This window comes from Grus americana, chromosome 9 (genome assembly GCF_028858705.1).
Source record: "Grus americana isolate bGruAme1 chromosome 9, bGruAme1.mat, whole genome shotgun sequence".
Lineage (NCBI taxonomy): Eukaryota > Metazoa > Chordata > Aves > Gruiformes > Gruidae > Grus > Grus americana.
Genome location: NC_072860.1, coordinates 9683312 through 9702285, shown reverse-complemented (window position 1 = coordinate 9702285; position 18974 = coordinate 9683312). Strand labels below are relative to the sequence as shown.

The following is an 18974-nucleotide window of genomic DNA, read 5'->3' as shown; positions in this document are numbered from 1 at the left end:
CCAAGTTTATGTTGGTCATGAATTAGCTGATGAAATGCAGTTCTGAAAATGGCGATTTGTTTGCACCCGCAATGTTTCATTTGGAAGGTCTTGATTTGCAGAGCACCTGCATGGCCCCAGGAGTACTGTCAGTGTACAGACCGTGGGCCTGGAACAGACCCAGGACATGCCTGTCCCGGGGCTGGAAACTCAGTGAGAGGTTTGCAGCCCCAGCCAGTCCTTCCAGGACATCTGCCCTGGTGCTGCAGGCTGGGGGCTGAGGACCCTGTCCTCAGGCAGGTCCCTTGGCAGGTGGCTGGGAGACGTTGTGGTAAAGAAAAACTCCCATCGCCCACAGATTCTTTGCAGGGTTACATTATGGACCCACAAGCAGTTTCACCGGTACAACAGAGGGACCATGAACTATACCAGGAGGGAGAGGGAATGCACAGAAGTAGCTGAAGGAGGGAAGGGGTATGGAAATACCACCACAGAAAATGTCTGTATAAACTGCGCATGTGGAGGAGCGTGTTTGTTTAGTTCTTAAAAGATTAGATGTGTTACAGGCCTGCTTTAAAAAACTAGAAACAGATTTCTGCAGGGGTGTTGTGTCTTTCAGTCCTTCCAGCCTGTTTCATCTGATCATTGCTAACAGCAGTTAATGCCCCTTTCCCAATGCTGCGCTCGTGTTTAAGCAGCAAACACAGTTAGACTTCATCTGTCCTTTATGACTCCAGTTATGAGAGGGTTTCATATTGCAGGTAGCTATTCAGCATGTTATAGTAAGCCTTGATCTTTTAAGGCTGTCATGTCTAAACAACTGAAAGTAGGTTTTCAAGCTCAGTGTCTATGAAAAGCCTCTCAGGTGTGCTCTCGTTATGAAAGTTATGAGTGATATCATTTACAGGAGTTTGTTCTGTTTATTTCATAATACAGGGATCCAGGGATGACTTGAGCACAGCTGGAGGATTTCAGAGCCAAACAGCAATGAAACATGCAAACTCTGTGGACACATCCTTTTCCAAAGATGTTCTAAACTCTATAGCAGGTATAAATGACAAATCGATCACCCACACAGGTAGATTTCTGTGTATCTCAATCCATCGTGCTTTCTGCTTAGTATTCATGGAGGATATCATTAACCCATTTTATACGATATTCAGGGAAACATGGTATGCAATGTTTCTCTTCCCTTTGGGTGTTTTTGGATTGATTTTTATTTCTCTTGTGAAGCTGCTCTTCTTCCACTGCTTCACTTACTCTCCTGCTTTGGAACGATGCCAGTATTCAGGCTCTCACAAATCCCTGTCCTGAGTTCATTCTTGCAGTCTCTGCCTGACTTAAGAATAGTTCCAAGGTTTCTCCTGAAAACTCCTGAAGTCTCTTGGAGGCAAGTATTTCTTAGCTTTTCCAGGCTTAATGGAAGGGTAGAAACGCAACTTACATTGTTTGCTTCCTCCAAACCCCGTTTCAGAATTCAGGGAAGTGCACGGGCATCTTTCCACTGATTTTTATGGCTTTAGGTCAGGCCTTATGGAATGCAACAGGCCATTTTAATACCCTGAATAATGGTGAACTGAATCATTTTACTTCAACTTGTTGCATGTTTTCAGTACTAAACATACCCATCAATAGCTTTGCTATTGGAAGTTCAAAGCACTGGTGTCTATCCAGCATGTGACACATTTTAAGTTTTCCATTTTTCTTGTTAGTTTTTGTATCCATGAATGTTTTAGTTTAGCATGTTTGCTATGACTTTCATTTACAGCCTTTTCATCAATAGCTATCTCTGCAGCAAACCATGCTGACTCCAGAGCTTCCTTAGCAAGTCTTGAATCTAACCCAAGTACCAATGAAAAAAACAGTGAGAGAACTGACACGTGTGAAAAGGTACATGTGCAAATGTTGAAAATGGTTACTAGAGGTAGAAACCTATCACTTCACTTAACAAGGCCCTCTGCTGTCAATTCAACAGATCATGAGACCTTTGTCTTTGATTGGATCAACTCTTCGTTTTGACAAGTTGGATCAAGCTGAAACTAGAAGCCTTCTTATGTGTTTCCTTCACATTATGAAAACCATTTCAGAAGGTAAGAAAATGTGCGCTCACTACCTAATTTATGCTGTTGTAAAATATTATGAATGCTGAATCCAAACAAACATTAAATTAGAATAATTATCAGTGTATTTCACAGGCTTTGGGTCAAGTTTAATTCCCTATAACAGATACATAATATATTTTAATATCTCTCTCTAGACGCACTGATTTCCTACTGGTTGCGAGCACCGTTCTCAGAAATAACAGACTTTTTCAGCATTTTAGAGTAAGTTCATTTTGTGGTTGGTTGATTTTATCTTAAATGATGATTTTCTAAAGTGACTGCTGCAAATAATTTCTTTTTGGGTTTGTCCACCAAGCGGAGTAGGCTGAGATATCTCTTGTATCTTAGATTATTTTGCCATAATCTTCTGAAGGCGTAATGAGACATTACTAGTAAAATCCATATCCTCCAATATGTTGATCATTTCCATGGACTTGGGGCATATAATGCTTTGGATGTTCCTCCTAAAGGAGATTTTCGTGTCTGCGTTTGGGGTTGAGATTCTGTTCTTCCCTTGAGAAAATTGTTTAGCTCCCCAAAACTTCCAAACCGTAAGAAAAGCCATGTAACGTAGGATTACCTGCTTGTCACGTCTCTAAGGTGGTTTGCTCAATCCAACCTATATGTGGCTGCAGAATCCATGCAGGTAGCTGTTTTCAGAATTTCCTCAACATCTCGAAGTGAAATGCAAGTTATTTAACTTCAACTGGTGAAGAAGCAATGCTTTTGGAGTCAAGTCTTTGCCTTTGACTTTGCTTCCTCACCAAGCAGGAGTCTTCAACAACGGAGAAAGGGAACAAGGGTGTGGAAAGTGGTGCCACATCTTGTGCATCCCTAGGCTGGGAACTGCTGCATTCTGTTTGTTTACTAGGAGGTGCATATGCCACAGGCCTCTTTGAGGCACTAATATTCAGTATTTTTTCATAATTAGAAAGCCATTAATAGGCATAAAATGTGTTGTTTTATCTTTCAGGGTTTGTCTGCAAAATTTCAGGTATCTAGGAAAACGCAATATTGTAAGGTAATTCTCTAGTTATAGATTGTATGTTATAGTGTTTAAAGATTACTGCGTTACATTACACTTAAATGAGGTTAACAGTGTTTCTATCCGTTTTCTCCTGAAAGCATCAGTCTGACATACTGAAGCCAATGTATGCTTCACTTTTTTTCTCTTATGCAAACAACGTTGTCATGATGTTCTGGACATCTGAGTACATACCTGGTGTAAAAGATGAATTACATGTGATGATATGATAACCACTATTGCATTTATAACCCAAAGTACTAGGCCATTCTCAACCATATTTCAAGCAAAGGATCTTGAACTCTGATTTTTCCAACCGTATAATGGAAAGAATAGTTTTAATGGGCATAGATAAATGTTCCACAGCAATAAAAAAAAAATCTTCTGTCTCTACCCACTCTCTGAAAAAGCATGAGCTCATGTTCCAGCTGTGAAATGTGAAATGCACACTTTGTCTCAGTTGATGTTTCATTTTTATTTTAATGTAACCACTGTGAACTTGTCTATGTGTCATACTGTGGAAAAATGAAAGGTCATCAGATGAACCAGTTCACGCTCCATGGCAGGTTTTGTCAGGACTGTATTTATTCTTCAGAGGTGTGAAAAAATCAATGTCACACTCCATAACAGATTAACAGTTATTTTCTCTTAACAGGAAAATTGCTGCTGCTTTTAAGTTTGTTCAGGCCACCCAGAATAATGGAACCCTTAAAGGTTCAAACTCCTCTGGCCAGACATCGGGTCTGCTCTCGCAATGGTAATAACATGTTGTATTAGTAACTCTTATAAAACCACAGTCTTTGTTGTCATCCTCCAGCTCTCCTATAAGCTGTTTAAAATGTTATGTTCAGAAGAATCCTTAGTTACTGTCAACATTGTTAAGCATTGCAGAAACAGTTACTGCTCAGATCCCTATCTGAAAGATAATCCACAGTTTTCTCCAACCTGCAGGGATTCATACCTCTGCAACTTTATGCTTTCATGGAATCTTACTGCTTTAGGGGTGAATATCTATGGATGCACTTACAGTATTGTGGGACTCATTTCTCCCCAATAACCCGGGGCTGCGGAGGAGGAAGTATCTAGCAACACTGTCAAACTTAAGAGTAGCTTTGCTTGACACCCACCTTTTATCTCCGTGCTGCTAAGTGTAGCATAGTCCTATACTGTTATGTCCATATTGCCAGTTAGAGAATCTTTCTCTCCTAGTCTATTATTCCTCCATCTTCCTAGTTAAACATTGCAAGGTGTCATCATTTGCATGGACTGCATGGTAATAAACGGCAGGTGCAGCACATCTTTAATAATCTTTTTGATCCTTTTAGGGAAAAGTGGGATTCTTTTCATGTTAATAATGTAAAACTCTACAGAGAAAGCAAACTTTTGACTCTGTGAAACTTGTGGTTGTATCTAAGAGCATGGTGAGAAAGTCCCCCTTCCTCATGAGCTTGGATCGTGGACTTTTCTCATTTACGTATAGCTAGAATATGCTCACCATTACAAACATGTATCTTGGAATGGGACAAAGGAGGAAAAAAATGCTTTCTCTGCCATACTTCTTTCTTTGTTCCTCTGCTGTGCAGTTTTCAGGAAGCAGCACTGATTTCACTACCCCGGCTGGAACTGGCAAGCAGCCTTTAGGAGACTGTTGTCTTGTTGCATATTTGCAGATGAACCAACATGGTGGCAATCCAGAAAATAAAGTCACATTTCTGCTGTCTCCAGGGTCTGCACACTTTACCCCCTCACAGATGAGCATTTGTTGTCCAAATGGCTATTCGTTTGGCCTGTTGTAATACAGAGCATTTTTTGATGATGAGTTGAGAGCTGAAATATTGCTGGTGATCAGCTCTAACTTGCACTTACATTTATGTATTTCAGTTTGCTGAAATGTTCATATGAAACCAGACTTCCCACACACATCTCCCCCCAAAAAACAATGAAAAACCACAAAAAACCCCTTGAGATCAAATTTCCACATGTTCCAAATGCATTAGTTTGCCAGGATGTCCACCCAAATCCTTCCACTGTGACCATTAATGGAAGACTTTTATCGTACTGATTGGCAAAAGTCTGGACATCAATTCTGTACCTGTGTTGGGAACTTTTTTCTTTTTTTAAATCTGAAATGTTAATTTAATAAATAATCTTTGTAAAAATAACCAATATAAAAGAGGGTTTAGCTAGGTGTAGGAAATAATTCTGTCTTAGAATATTTTTAAATTAGGTAGCTACATTTTTTTTTAAAAGAAGTGAAGTAAAAGTATATTTTAAAAAGTGACCTGAATTTTGAGAGATGTTAAGTCTTGCTGAATTCTATAGTGCTTACAAATTCAAAATCCTTTCAAAAATTATGATAAGCATTGGTAGTTTAGTTCTAAGCTTCTTATTATAACTTAATGATGTGTTTGTCAGCATCAGAGGGTTAAAAGAACACACACGTGTGCATATTGTTACTGTCACTGTCAGTTCGTCACCATTTTTTTCCTCTCATAGAAGCTATATTAGTTCTTTCATGAGCAGGGTACATTTTTCTTATATTCTGCATTAACAGAACTCATCTCAGTTTCTCTTTGCCCAAAGGCAGTTTTTTAAACATCAGCCAGCTATTAAAGCTGATGCTTTTTTTCAGTGCTTAATGAGTGTTTTGTCTCCTGTGATCTCAAGAAATCAGAGCACATCTGTTTGTTTTGTCCACCTCGCTGACTTTCTTCTGCATCTTTGTTTCTCTGAAAAATTTTGCATCAGTTTGTTTAACTTAGCCTTTGAGAAGTACTGCAGAAAATTCTAACTGACATGGAACAGTTCTGTATAGGCATGATAGTTTATTCTTTGTTTCTGTTTTTTAATGGTACCTTTCAATTTCAGGATGCATTCTACTTCTAGTCATGATGCCCACAAGCATCACAGATCTCAAACATTACCAATAATCCGTGGCAAAAATGCACTTTCTAACCCCAAACTCCTGCAGATGATAGACAGCAATACAGCAAGTAAGTACAAAAATATTTATTTCCCTCTGGAATTCTATGGGGTTTGGATCAGGCTCTATACAATTAAATCTGTTTTCATGAGTGCCAGTGAAACACAGCCTGAAGAGAAGAGCCTAAACATAAATAGAGCTACTGACTGCCTTTTTTTCAGGAGACTAAGAAATCTGAGTTTATATTTGGTCAAAGTTCATTTAGAAACAAAATGAATAACAATAACCTGACATATTTAAATTGCCTTAATGACAAGTTATTCCCCCCTTCCCAGCATCTCTTGCATCTATGGTTACGTACCTTGCTGTACAAGCAGATGTACACGGGCTGAAATATTACATTTATTACATCTAGCAATAAAAGTGACCTTTTCATGACAGAAGGTTCTTTAAGTGATGAGATTGAAGGCATCTATCTCACTTTCCAATTAGGTTTTTCTCCTCATTTGAGGATGAACAGAAACAATGAAAGAATATACTCACATCACTGGTGGAGTTGGTAAAAGTTGACTCAAATTCCCTCCCCTTTGATCTCCTGTGAGCAGTTTTCTTCAAAATATCCCTTTGGTTAAATGCACAGTTAGGACCCATCTCTACTGTACTGAGACTTAACAACCAGATAGCAGAATTACATCATCTTTAACTATGGTCCGAAGATTGTTTGTCATCTTGCTTCATATATGTTGCAGGCAGCTCCAATGAAACGGACATTGTACAGTACGTAGACACAGAGGCAAACATTGCCACAGAAGTTTCCCTCACAATCCTTGACTTGTTGTGTCTTTACACTCTGAATCATCAGGTATGTACACAGAAAACTTGAAATACTTGAGACAGCAGGGTAGGGAAATAAGATATGGCAGTCCTCAATGAAGCTGAGGTATTTTATGAAGGAATTGACTTACAGTACCCAAACTGAATAGAAGGATGTGGAAGGAGAGCATCCTCCGTATCCAGGGCTATGTACAGCCCTGCTCTGCAGGAAGGTGTCACACATCTACTAATACATCACGTTATCTGAATCACGCTTATCCTACTAGGTTTCAGAGATTTTAGACAAAAGATTTCCGAACTGTTTATCATCTATATCACTCCAAGTCAGCAGGTGGATCCTCTGCCTCTTTAAAAATTGCTCTACGAGTATTAGCCCAGATGACCTCTCTCTCTCTCTCTCTCTCATAGATTCAGTGAATCTCTCTATGATTCTATGAAAAAGAGTCTGCAGCTGGGAATGCCTCATCCGCAGAGATTTTACATTGAAAAAAGCATCTCCTTAGGAAAACTCTGATGTAAAGTCCAGCAGATCCTCCTTCTGTTTATTCACTTTAATAACCGGAACACCCTGTCTTGTCTGTGAATTTTTCAGAGGCAGCTCCAGCAATCTGATTGCCAGAATGCATTGATGAAGAAAGTCTTTGACACACACATGCTCTTTTTGCAAATCAACCAGTCAGCAGCAGCTCTCAAGCACGTCTTTGCTGCCCTACGGCTGTTTGTAGGCAAGGTAACTATGGTTTTATTCTGTTAGTCTGACCTACTAATATGTTACAGCAAGTGCAGCTTGAGGACAGTAGGGCACCTTGAAAGAGTTCTGAACTTCACTGTATTAATGCTCATTCCTGACAAAGATCTTCTGATTTATTGCTGATTAAAAGTGAGAAGTTCGCAATATCTGAAAAATTAGTTCTGTTTTGGAAAATTAAAAATTGTAATAAGAAAGTGATACTTGAAAGTAAATAGATAAATAATGTCCGGGTCTGTGGTATCTGGCTATGTCATTGGCTTTCATGCTTTTCCCACCTGTGGAAGAAAGCTTGAAACCCCAGAGGTCCGTGGTCAGTGAATGGTTACAGCTGTCCACAGAGGACCTAGCAGGAGAGTATTCCATACACTTCACCAAAAGTTCGTCCCAACTAATACAGTTTTACAAATACCTTGTTTTCAACATAGAAGAGATTTTGGACAAAAACATGTTTGTGTCACACTGTTTATTTGCTCGCATTGCACATATGTAAATGATCGTGAGCAATTAGACACTTTGTGCCAACTGCAAAGGCTGTGCAATTTCCAAGTCATAGACTTTGATGAGATCCTCTTAAAACTAACCAGCATGTAGCACACACGTAACAATTGCTATGGGAAGTGAGAATAAACAAGGCTGGCCTGATCTCCCAGATGTTTCTACGAAATGCAACAGTGTAGATCAGTTTAAACCATGTGGCCTCCTCCTGGTTGTTATCTCGAGGGGAAGGAGGAGGAAATCATGCTTCTTCCAGTAATGTAGCTTGAGGCCATGGGGAAAATAAAGTAGACCATCCACAGACAGCTTTAAATTACATACCAGGCAGTCAGGAACCGAAGAACTCTGTGCAATGGGGAGGACAAATAAATACCGAGGATTGCCCTTTTCATTCATGCTGTAGCTCTTGGGATTGAATTCTCTCTTTGTAGTTCTATGGGAACAGGGATCAGTCATGGTTCCTGCAGCAGAACCTCTCAGGTGGTACTTGAGATCTGTAGTCAATATGTACGGTCTTCTGCCTCTCCTCGGTCTGTCTTCTGTTACATTCACCCAGCTAATAAATAGTAGGTATGGTCTGGAGAGCCATCCTTCACTCTTTGTTGTCTTCTGCTGTTCAAACCCTTGACCACTGGAAGTTCTCTGACTTTGCTACTCAAACTATTTTCTTTCTCCTGAACAGCTTTTACAGTAGTGCAGAACTCCACACAGGCTTTTCCTGGTTAGCTGTTCTGCATTCCTTGCGGATAGGCTGCTCTACTTTTACGCTTGCTGTGTGCCAGCTGCTCTCTGGACTTCCTGGAGGCCAGTTTGACTGTTGCATTGCATACAGTGTTTGTATGAAAACTTGTGTGAAGTTTTTACTTAATCTTAATTTGCACATGGGATTATGTTTAGCCGGTGGCTAATTTTTTCACTAAACCTTGCTGTGAATGAATATGGAGAGAGAGGGGGGTTTTTTTATTAAAAGCTTAACAGAAAAAAGCATTGACTCAGAATAACTCTACCAAGGCCCAAGTGTAGTGCTAAACGTATTCACACATTTTTTTCAATAGTTCCCATCAGCATTCTTCCAAGGACAAGCAGATCTCTGCGGTTCACTCTGCTATGAAATCCTGAAATGCTGTAACCATAGGTCACGTTCGACTCAGACAGAGGCATCTGCTCTTCTTTATTTTTTCATGAGAAAGAACTTTGAATTTAACAAGCAGAAATCAATAGTCAGATCCCATCTACAGGTAAGTGAAGTGTGAGATCATCAGTATTTAGCTGATGTGCATTGGTTTTTATCATTATTATTTTTATGCATTGTAGCAAAGCAATTCTTTTGGAGTCCTCAGACAGGCAATTCGCTGTGGCAGCTTGATTTTCCTGCCAAGTCTGAAGACATTGGGCTGGATTCTCTGCTGTTCTTGGGTTGCTAGGCTCTATTCCAGGGAGAGACAGCAGCTGTGAATGTAGCCGCATAGCCAATAAATAGCCAGATAAACAGCTATTCTTGACTTACATGCATTGCTTACAGCAGTCAGAACATGGCTGATAAAGGAGCTAAACAGAATCTGATAGTACAGTAACAGAAATATAAAGTCCAGTAACAATGCGCTTGCGCTGCAAAATGCGAGCAATTACAGACATTGGAAAGGTTACTCACAGTCTTTGTGTTTGTGTATGTTATCTTCTTAAAACAGGTATAAAAGTGCATCTCTGCTAGACTGGTACATCGAGTCATACTAAAATAGGGATTAAAAACTATTCGGAAACTTTGATTTCTTTGCTAATTGCACCCTGTGTTTGCCCCCCGTACAGCTCATCAAAGCAGTGAGCCAGCTGATAGCAGATGCAGGCATTGGCGGATCTCGTTTTCAACATTCACTTGCAATTATAAATAATTTTGCCAATGGAGACAAGCAAATGAAAGTAAGAAACATTTTTTGTCGATCACTACCTCTTGCAAAAGGTCAACAATTTCAGAGGAGCAAGTGTTCCAGTGCATAAAATTGCTGGCTTTTATTAGACAGTGATTTATGCATTCATAGTGTACCTTTTTCAGGCAGTCTGAAATTCATAAAAATGTTTGTGACTCAGAAGCTTAATAATTGAAAATAATTTTTAAAAGAAGAGAGGTTTTTTACTTGAAAACTGTTATTTGTTATTCACTGCTTATTTTGTTCATTTGCCTCATGTCAGAGAAGCTATCATGCATTGTGGCTAATGTAACACAATTGCATTGACAAATGATTTTTAGTCTACAAACTGTCCCTGTTCAGTAAATGTGTAGCAAAACCATGCACAACAGTTGGGTTTTGTAACAGCTTGCTAATCCCCTGAAAAAGGCACTTAGCTTTTAGATTAGTTACCATTGCTATTATATTCATTGTCTGCACTAAGGCTATTGGAAAAGGATTCCAATTTTTAATTTTTACAATTCCTGTCCAAACATTTATCAACATGAATTTTGTATTTTGGAGGTGTTTCTCCTTCTCTGAAGGTGACTTTAGGGTATCTCCACTGAGGTTAATAATAAAGTTAGCATAAGCAAATTGGTAGATAATTAGCACAAGTATTTTGATATCTTATTAAATAAGATGCAGTTACAATTGTATTTGTTTCCAAAGTCTAGCTTTGATTTCCCAGCACTGCAGTCAGTCGCACTGCTTCTGTGATACACTCCTCCCTTTGTGACGTAGAGGAGGAATTTTTCAGGATGTTTTTACTTTTAAACAAAGGGAATGAGGGGAAAAAAAGTCTGAAAATAGAAATGTATTTCATTTCCCATCTGAAAAAGAGAAACTGCAGAGCTGAGTTAAATGTGTTGAGAACAGCTGATATGAGCAATACAAGGACTCGGTTCTAATCTTGCACAGTGTGAGAAGGCCAGGAGCCAGATTGTTGTGCTTTACTCACTGCGGTGAAACATGCTGCGAGTGTAGTTAAGCAGGACTATCTATAGCACACGGTGCTGTCAGCTGAAAGTGTACGAGAATCCACTTCTGGATCCAGTAAGCAACCGAGGAACAAATGTTTCAGTTTGCTGACTTCAGCGGAGTTGCTGCAGACAGACAGGGGTACAGCTGCCTGACTGGGACATCTAGTAGGTGCTATGACACGTCAGTGAACAAACATCAAGGATTTGTATACAATGTGTACGTACTGCGGAACTGTGACTCTGCTTCAAAGCCTACTGAATTAGGGAAGGGGGAAAGGTCTTCAATAAGCAGGACTTCAGCTGGTTCAGGGGTGCTGCATGTGGCTCTTTGGATGGTTTTAGTGATGCATTGCTTATCTTTCCCAAAGAACGTTAATTTCCCAGCAGAGGTGAAGGATCTGACCAAACGCATCAGAACAGTTTTAATGGCCACAGCTCAGATGAAGGAGCATGAGAAAGACCCTGAGATGCTCGTGGATCTGCAGTACAGCCTAGCAAATTCATATGCCAGCACACCTGAGTTACGTAGGACATGGCTTGAAAGCATGGCCAAGATTCATGCAAGAAATGGAGATTTATCAGAGGTAATGTAAATAAATGTATAGGAAATCCACTTGTCTTTAGGCTGAGATGTTCTGATGAAAAGGGCTCTGACAGATAGACAACAGCAGTGATTTAAGAGAATCATACGGTGTCTCTCGTATATTTGAAATTAGAGGACGACAGATTTGAAAAACACCTATAGATGTGATGTGCTCATTATCCCAGTTTGCCTAATTGTGACTACTCGATGTGTGCTTCAGCAAGACTTGAAAATGTCTGACAGGGAAGCTGTGGTCAGTATCGTGTTAGCATCTCCACTGCTTAACCCTAGGCATAGTGTAGATGAGGTTATGAGCAGTGCATAACTTACATAAAGGATTTTCTTCTCCCCCTCTGCTGCACAGGAGAGGAGCTTTGTTTATAACACGTTGCCCTTCTCATCAAAAATTAAATGGGTGATGCAAAACTCCAGTGCATAACCCAGGAATATCTTATTTACTAAGTAATGTTAATGGTTTTCTTGAGCAAATCTGTCTTTACCTAAGACACCTAGTGAAATTAAAGCTCAAGAAGGATTTCATCACTTATAACCATTTAAGAAAATAAAGGGTTATTAAGTTTGTCTTCCCTTTTCTGCAGCATGACTTGACAGTGATGAAAGTATGTGCTCCGTATCACATGTATGCTGTAAGTCATACAGTGTACTTTTACGTATACATGTATCTTGGTCTCTCGTTACAGGCTGCTATGTGCTATATTCATATCGCTGCTCTCATTGCGGAATACCTGAAAAGAAAGGGTAAGATCAACATATTCAAAACAAGCTATGTATCTATAAACATTATGGTTGAAAACAATTTTTGGCTGTCCTGCTTTCCTTCCGTGTATATAAAGCATACTTAAAGCTGCTTGAATTCTTCCCAAATATTTTATTTTTAAAATATATCATAAATGTTAGTCTTAGCTCTGGAACAGTAAAAGCGTGTGTTTTTTGTAAAGAGGGTTAATTAAATGTTCAGTAAGCTAGTGCTAAAAGAGAATGCTTCACTTGTTAGTCTGTTGTTATTAAATATGCATGTATTAACACGTACCAGTAGCGGTGTACTAATACCATCTTACACTATCATAGGTTACTGGAAAATGGAAAAGATTTGTACCTCACGTATGCTCCTGGAAGATGGTCAAGTCTCTGATAGTAATGTGTTACTAACAACTCACAATGGAGGAAGTGAGTGCTCTAACCGTGCCTGTTTATGGGTCAAATAACATAATTAGGGAATCAAATTACTGTTCTCCAGTTGGTCTGGAAAAATATCTACCAAATAGGAAATATTTATAGTGCATGTTGATGGCTGTAACAGCAAGCAGGTGATGTTGGAAACATTATACGTTACTTTCCTGATGCTCTTTGGCTGGTTTGATGAATTGCTCGAATGTCGCTGGTTAAGGGCTTGTTCCGCAAGAGAGCAGTCTGCTCTTCATCAGCAACAGAAATCCCGCTCAGGTCAATTGGTGTTTATGCAAATCCACGTCCAGTTCCTTGACTAGCCAAAGCTGGGAGGGCACGGGGGTGGAATTAATATCTGGTTATCCGTATGTAACTTAGTATAGGTAAAGATTTTTGTTCATCTGTGATGCTTATTATAGAGAAATAAAGTGCAGGCTTATATTATTAAGTACTCCTATGCCAGTGGTTATTTAGTTAATGAAATATGCATTTCAAAGTAATTCTCAGCATGAGAGATTTTAGCAATTTTCACAAGAGCAATTCCTGGGGGCAAGGGCAAATATCTGGGGCAGAGAAAACCGTTAGTTTTGGAAAGACCATGGTTCTCCTGTACACTTGGAAGTCTGTGTAGTGAGATGAAAAAATGCATCCTTTTAGAAGGAAGCTTTCTGTGAAGAGCACTATTTTGGAGATGGTTCACTGGTGGTAAAATACTTTGCATGAATAACATCACAGTAGGTGGAGTGAAGAACTTTTAAACCTATGTTTAAATGATTTTTCCACACTTGACAGAGGGGAAGGAGCCCCTCTGTCTCAATGTGTAAAAGCTTTTTAATTGTGCCTTACTAGCATTTTCCTACTTTTAAATTGAACATGAACTGCGTCAGGAGTTCATTGCCTCCACTGGCAGGTTTACCTTCACCCTTCAAGAGTGGTAGTAAAATGTTTGCAGGTCAGACTCTGCCTGATCTGTAATGTGCAATGCCTGTGTAAGTTGTTCTTTCTGCAAACATTGGACTAAGGCCCCAGCTTAGGAAATATTAAACGTGAGCTCGGTTTTAATCCTTGTGAGCCTTCCCATCAGCAGCTTCTGCCACCAGCCTGAGCTTTCTACAAGAGAGTTCCTCGGTGAGGGCTGTGGTCACCCTGCTGACCCTGGGCAGGGTAAGGAGAGCTGCTGCCAGGGTGTCCTCGAGCCCAGCAAAGGCGCACCGTGCTCCGGAGTGGCCGTCTCCCCATCGGCTGCAGTGAGCTTGGGGCGACTGTGCCCCTTTTGCTTAGGAAACCCGACGGGTGGGACGAGTGCAGGTCCCACCATGTAGCATTAAGTGTCTGTAGGTCAGGCCAGGAGTCACGGCACTGGTTTCACGAGTAGAAATTGTCTCGCCTCAGCCCGCAATGGTGATTCCTGTATAGATAAGTGTTGCATGTGTAGTTTTACGAGGACTGCCAGCGCTGTACAGCTAAGGAACCAAAATGTCAAAGAGAGGAATAACATTGCCTTAGGAAAATGTTATAGTTACCCTTTGCCTGGAGAAGTGGATTTATATCATAGAGAAAATGTGTAATAGTCTCGTAAATTCAGTCAGGTCCATTTGTGCTTCTCATCACTTGGGCTGTGAAAAAAGTAACTAATCCAGTCAAATAAAATCTCTGTTTTAATGGTATCCAGTAACTTTTTGAATTATCTAGTTATTCACTCATTAATTGACGTTGTTATGACTTGCACTTCAAGGCTTATTTTCCATGGGATGGCCTGCTTTTCTGAGCATTACCCCCAACATTAAAGAAGAAGGTGCTATGAAGGAAGACTCTGGGATGCAAGATACTCCCTATAATGAGGTCAGCAGCATTAACATTTATATACTTGTTCTATATTAATAGAGAATGTTATTTCTAATGGATGCCTGTGCATGTTACAACAAATTATAGCAAGAGTGTACTTCAGGCAGTATTAAAAGGTGCACAGCTTTAGATCGAAATGTCATAGCTGTTGTACTAAATAGCAGATGTTTAGCTAACCAGAACATTTAGTACCAGAGCTGGAAGTTAGGGTGGGGGGGGAGCCCACGAAGCAAACCTGTTCTTCTGAATGAGATGTCAAATATTCAAGTATTTTCATGTCACTGTTATTTCAGTTTTTTTATCTAAAGAAGAGCTATGTCACCAATACCTGATTAAACATTGTGTCATTGAAATAAATTTTAATATAGAAGATACAGAACAAAAATTAAATAGTGGTATGTCCTTTTGCTGCACTGCTATTAATTAAATGCCACCAGCTGTTCAGTCACCGAACCATTTGTATTTGTGGAATTGCAGAATATTCTTGTGGAGCAGCTGGAGTTGTGTGTTGAATACCTGTGGAAGTCTGAGAGATATGAGCTTATTGCTGAGGTTAACAAGCCTATCATTGCTGTTTTTGAGAAGCAGAGGGACTTTAAAGTAAGTTGTTTTTTTTTTTAATTATCTTAAGACAAACAGCAAAGATCAAAATTTTTAGGGAGGAAAAAAAACCTGCTTTCTTTTAAAGGAATGTTTTTTTTCTTCCTGTCTGTAATTTCTCCTTTTAATGCTTTGTGCTGTGAGTGAATGAAAAACTCTGGCACCTGCTTTCCTCTTTGCAGCATCAATACAGCAGTAAATGAACAAAACAATTTCAAACAAACCTCTTGTCTTAGCCAGTGGATGTGAATTTTGACATCTGTTTTTAAACCAAGAGCACATTTGTGTTGTATTTAAGTTTAGAAACTACTGATAAATTATGTGATCTCTTCACAATTCCAAGGTTTCTTCATTTCTTATTTACTTGGCAATTTCAGTACGTAATGGATAACCGGATGGTAATCTCATTTACTGCTTTTTCTGGTTTAAAATTAAAAAAAAGCAAAGAGGTAGGTAGCTATAAGCTGTACGCTGAGGAATTAAGTCCTCAGATTTAAACTTAGTTGAAATTTTGGCTCACTGTCCTGAGAAAGTGCTTTTTAGTGGCAATTGTGGATAGCATATCATTGCATGGGGTTGGGAGCTGATTGGAGTTATTGGCGCCCTGCTTTCACCTGCACATAGGATATTGGGTTCTTTGACCTCTTAGTAGGTCCCTACCACTGCCCAGCGGTGAGATGATTGCCTTCCTGTGTGGCCCCGTACACAAAGGCACCCCACTGCCCAAAACCTCTGTGCTCAGAAGATGACAGAAACCTTGAAATGAATCTTTAGGGACTGCTGACAAGGTTAAACCTTAGCGTGTGCAGCCATCTTTGCAAAGGTTTGGTAATCCAGTTAAGACAAGCTATGCTTGCGTAGAGCCCTTGTGTCATTTCCCAAAGTACTCATGCTCTCTCACTTCCCCTCGCTCTCCTTGTTTCTTAACGTAGAGACTGTCTGATTTGTACTACGACATCCACCGCTCATACCTGAAGGTTGCAGAAGTAGTGAACTCCGAGAAACGTCTCTTTGGGCGATATTACCGTGTTGCATTTTATGGGCAGGTAAGTCAACTTGCGGTCTTTTGTCTCCACAGATTCCAGATTTCAGCCACGTTCTTCTTATCCTGATGTATTTTAGGGAAACTAAAATAGGGAAACACATGGCAGTGAATCATGGGGTAGAAAGTGCCTCGTGGGTCATACTCCAAAGAGGATTGTACTCAGAAGAGAGAGCACTCAGTTGCATCTGTGTAAACTGCTGCTATGGATTTAGTGGTGTAATGGAGACCAGATCTTACATCAGCTTTAGTTCTTGACTTCATCAAGTAAAACTGAGACTGGGGCAGGGTGGGTTTTTTCAGAGTAAAATTTAAATAAAACCAGATAAGACATCTTTGTTGCATGGCCTCTCTTCAAACAGAGCTTAAAGCAGAGCAGTATGCAGTAGATGTTTTGTTGTGTTTCTCGCTGACCCTGACTTCTGCTTTCAGGCCACCTCTGATTCTGTGCAATATACTGTAGAGTAGTTTTATTCCCTCTGCTGTGCTTCAGCATCCTCAAAGCGTTATTTCGTGCTTTCTTCCACTACAAACTAGTGTAGCAATCCAGCATGTTCTTTTAAGACCTGGTTTTGGCAAGCACACAATCTCCTTTACTGTAGTATAATAAGGTGTGTAAACAACAGATTGATGTGGATCATTCTGTTTGCTAATTAGATTTTAATGCAGAAATTTGCTCTTTTCTCCTTTTGATCTTATTCAAGGCTGTGGTAAGTCTAGCTCTTTTGCATGTTTTGTTTAATTCTCCTCACATGTCCTCCATCCTTCCCTGTACTGTTACTTAACATTAACTTTCCTGTGCTCTCGATTCTTTGGTTTGTGGCAGATGAAATAACGTTGTTTCAATCATTGCTGCATCCTGCAAACTAATTTTTGTTTGTTCAGTTACCTGAATTACCAAGCTGTATCTGTTGCCATGTTGTGTGTGCACCATGGGGCCCAATGCTGCATCATCTCATCTCAGTGAAAGTTTTTCAGCTTCACTGGGAGTGGACCCCTTCTTCCTCTGTTGAAAAACTCAGTGTAGCATTAATGCTGTTTGAATGCAAGCCTGCTTTCCTGGCCTGTGCAGCCTCGGCTGTACGGCAGTGGTAACTGGAGCGCTCTGGGCAGGGTGCAGCCACCTGCCTGGTAGTCCCTGCAGGAGCAAGCAAAGTGGGAGTCAGGGCAATGGCGAGTCCTTTCTCAAAACGGGGACAGCAGAGGGGGAATTAAGACTCTCCCACTTGCAGCTTCTTGCCAGGGCTCTCCCAGAGGCAGCTGTTTCTAACTAACTGGGTAATTTACCTGCAGCAGTTCTGCTGAACTGGGTTAAAAATCTCTGTTACAGTGCAATGACTTTTCAGCTGCCAGTGCCACAAGGACAGCTTCATTTAAACAGCTTTAGTGCTCTAAGGCATATGACTTTTTCGTAGCTGCGTATTGCTCGGTCGGTTCCCTGGTGCCCCTGGACACTGAGCTCTAAATGCAAACGAGCACAGCTTCCTCCTCTCCTCTGGCAGAAGAGATGTTACGGGGTAGAAAGTGGGACTGCTCTGTACTGGTCCTTGCAGAGGTATAGTGACAAAAACATGTGGCACAGAGCGGATAATTAAAGGTAGATCATTCCCATCAGTTTTACTTGTGCCTCATTTACCAAGGAAAATAGGCGTGGGTGTGCAGAACCGATTAAGGAGGGCTTACCAGTACACAGGCACCATGGCAGGCGTGGGAGCTACAGATGAAGCTTGACCTGGATGGAGAGACAGAGAGAACAGTCTGTTCCCATATACCAGTTGTGCCTGCATATTTTCCCTTTGGAAGGTTTCTTTTCTGTATTTTGGCCCGTCCATTTTTCCCGTGTGCCACTTGGTTCCATTTTGGCTGTGCAGGCGGAAAGGTCGGGGGCCTTTTGGCCCTTCTGTTGCCAAGAGCAGGCCTCCATGCTGAAAGCTGTCTCAGTGCCCAATTCATTTAAAACATTAAAAGCAATTCCCTTTTTTGTGCTTCTAGCAGTCTTTGCACCCTCCCTCCCAAAAGGTAAAGGCTGCAGGGTTTAGTAGTATTACCCAGTTAAACTGGTGTAAAGCAATACGAATCGGTCTGCCTAGGCCACTGCAAAGGAAATGCCACAGAAAGAAACTTGGTATGCAGGTATGGGATGCTCGGTATGCAGGTATGGGATTCCTTTTCAGTCTTATACGTACACTGTTATATCAAATACCTATGAGTAGATACGTACTTAAGCATGCACATATAAAAATGTATTTTTACACATATGCATTTGTTCATTACACATTTTTATCAATTTTACCAATAATGTATACGTATATGTTTTGCAAAAATGGAACACTGCTGTTCCTTAACTGAAACAAAAACTGCAGAGAAAGCAGGTTAAAGGACAAAAGAATACTGCAAATACTGTTTGGAGGGAGAATTTTGGGGGTTCTGAGTGGAAAAAGAAAATCTCCAGCTGCACCTGAAAACCATTGTTCTTGATGCAGAGGCAGAGACAGTATTTGGTTATTGCATTGCTGCAGGGACCCTCTGGAAGGATGGTTTGAATTAACGTAGTCCGTAGGGAGGATGTAGTCGGTTGTTTTCACCAGAGAGCTTTATTTGCCAGCTCAGAGAGCCGGATCTCATGGCAGCTGCTGTTTTAGACTGCAAACTCTGTTAAGGGCCCGTGGTGACAACATCTCA

The 18974-nt window shown here is 40.4% G+C and overlaps 1 protein-coding gene across 10 annotated transcripts in view; it reads left to right on the top strand.

Annotated features, from left to right (window-relative positions):
• The window catches only part of DOCK10 (dedicator of cytokinesis 10), a 162986-nt gene that overhangs the window by 132464 nt on the left and 11548 nt on the right, over positions 1–18974 (top strand). For 7 of the 10 annotated variants that reach the window (XM_054835266.1, XM_054835264.1, XM_054835265.1 and 4 more), the window contains exons 34-50: positions 916–1027; positions 1748–1869; positions 1955–2069; positions 2237–2303; positions 3055–3102; positions 3761–3862; positions 5974–6098; positions 6778–6890; positions 7455–7592; positions 9164–9346; positions 9915–10025; positions 11403–11618; positions 12319–12376; positions 12707–12805; positions 14541–14647; positions 15128–15250; positions 16183–16296. In XM_054835266.1, coding sequence (XP_054691241.1) covers positions 916–1027; positions 1748–1869; positions 1955–2069; positions 2237–2303; positions 3055–3102; positions 3761–3862; positions 5974–6098; positions 6778–6890; positions 7455–7592; positions 9164–9346; positions 9915–10025; positions 11403–11618; positions 12319–12376; positions 12707–12805; positions 14541–14647; positions 15128–15250; positions 16183–16296 — 1953 coding nt within the window. The remainder of the gene's footprint in view (positions 1–915; positions 1028–1747; positions 1870–1954; positions 2070–2236; positions 2304–3054; positions 3103–3760; positions 3863–5973; positions 6099–6777; positions 6891–7454; positions 7593–9163; positions 9347–9914; positions 10026–11402; positions 11619–12318; positions 12377–12706; positions 12806–14540; positions 14648–15127; positions 15251–16182; positions 16297–18974) is intronic. The other 3 variants (XM_054835261.1, XM_054835260.1, XM_054835269.1) reach the window with 3 other exon arrangements.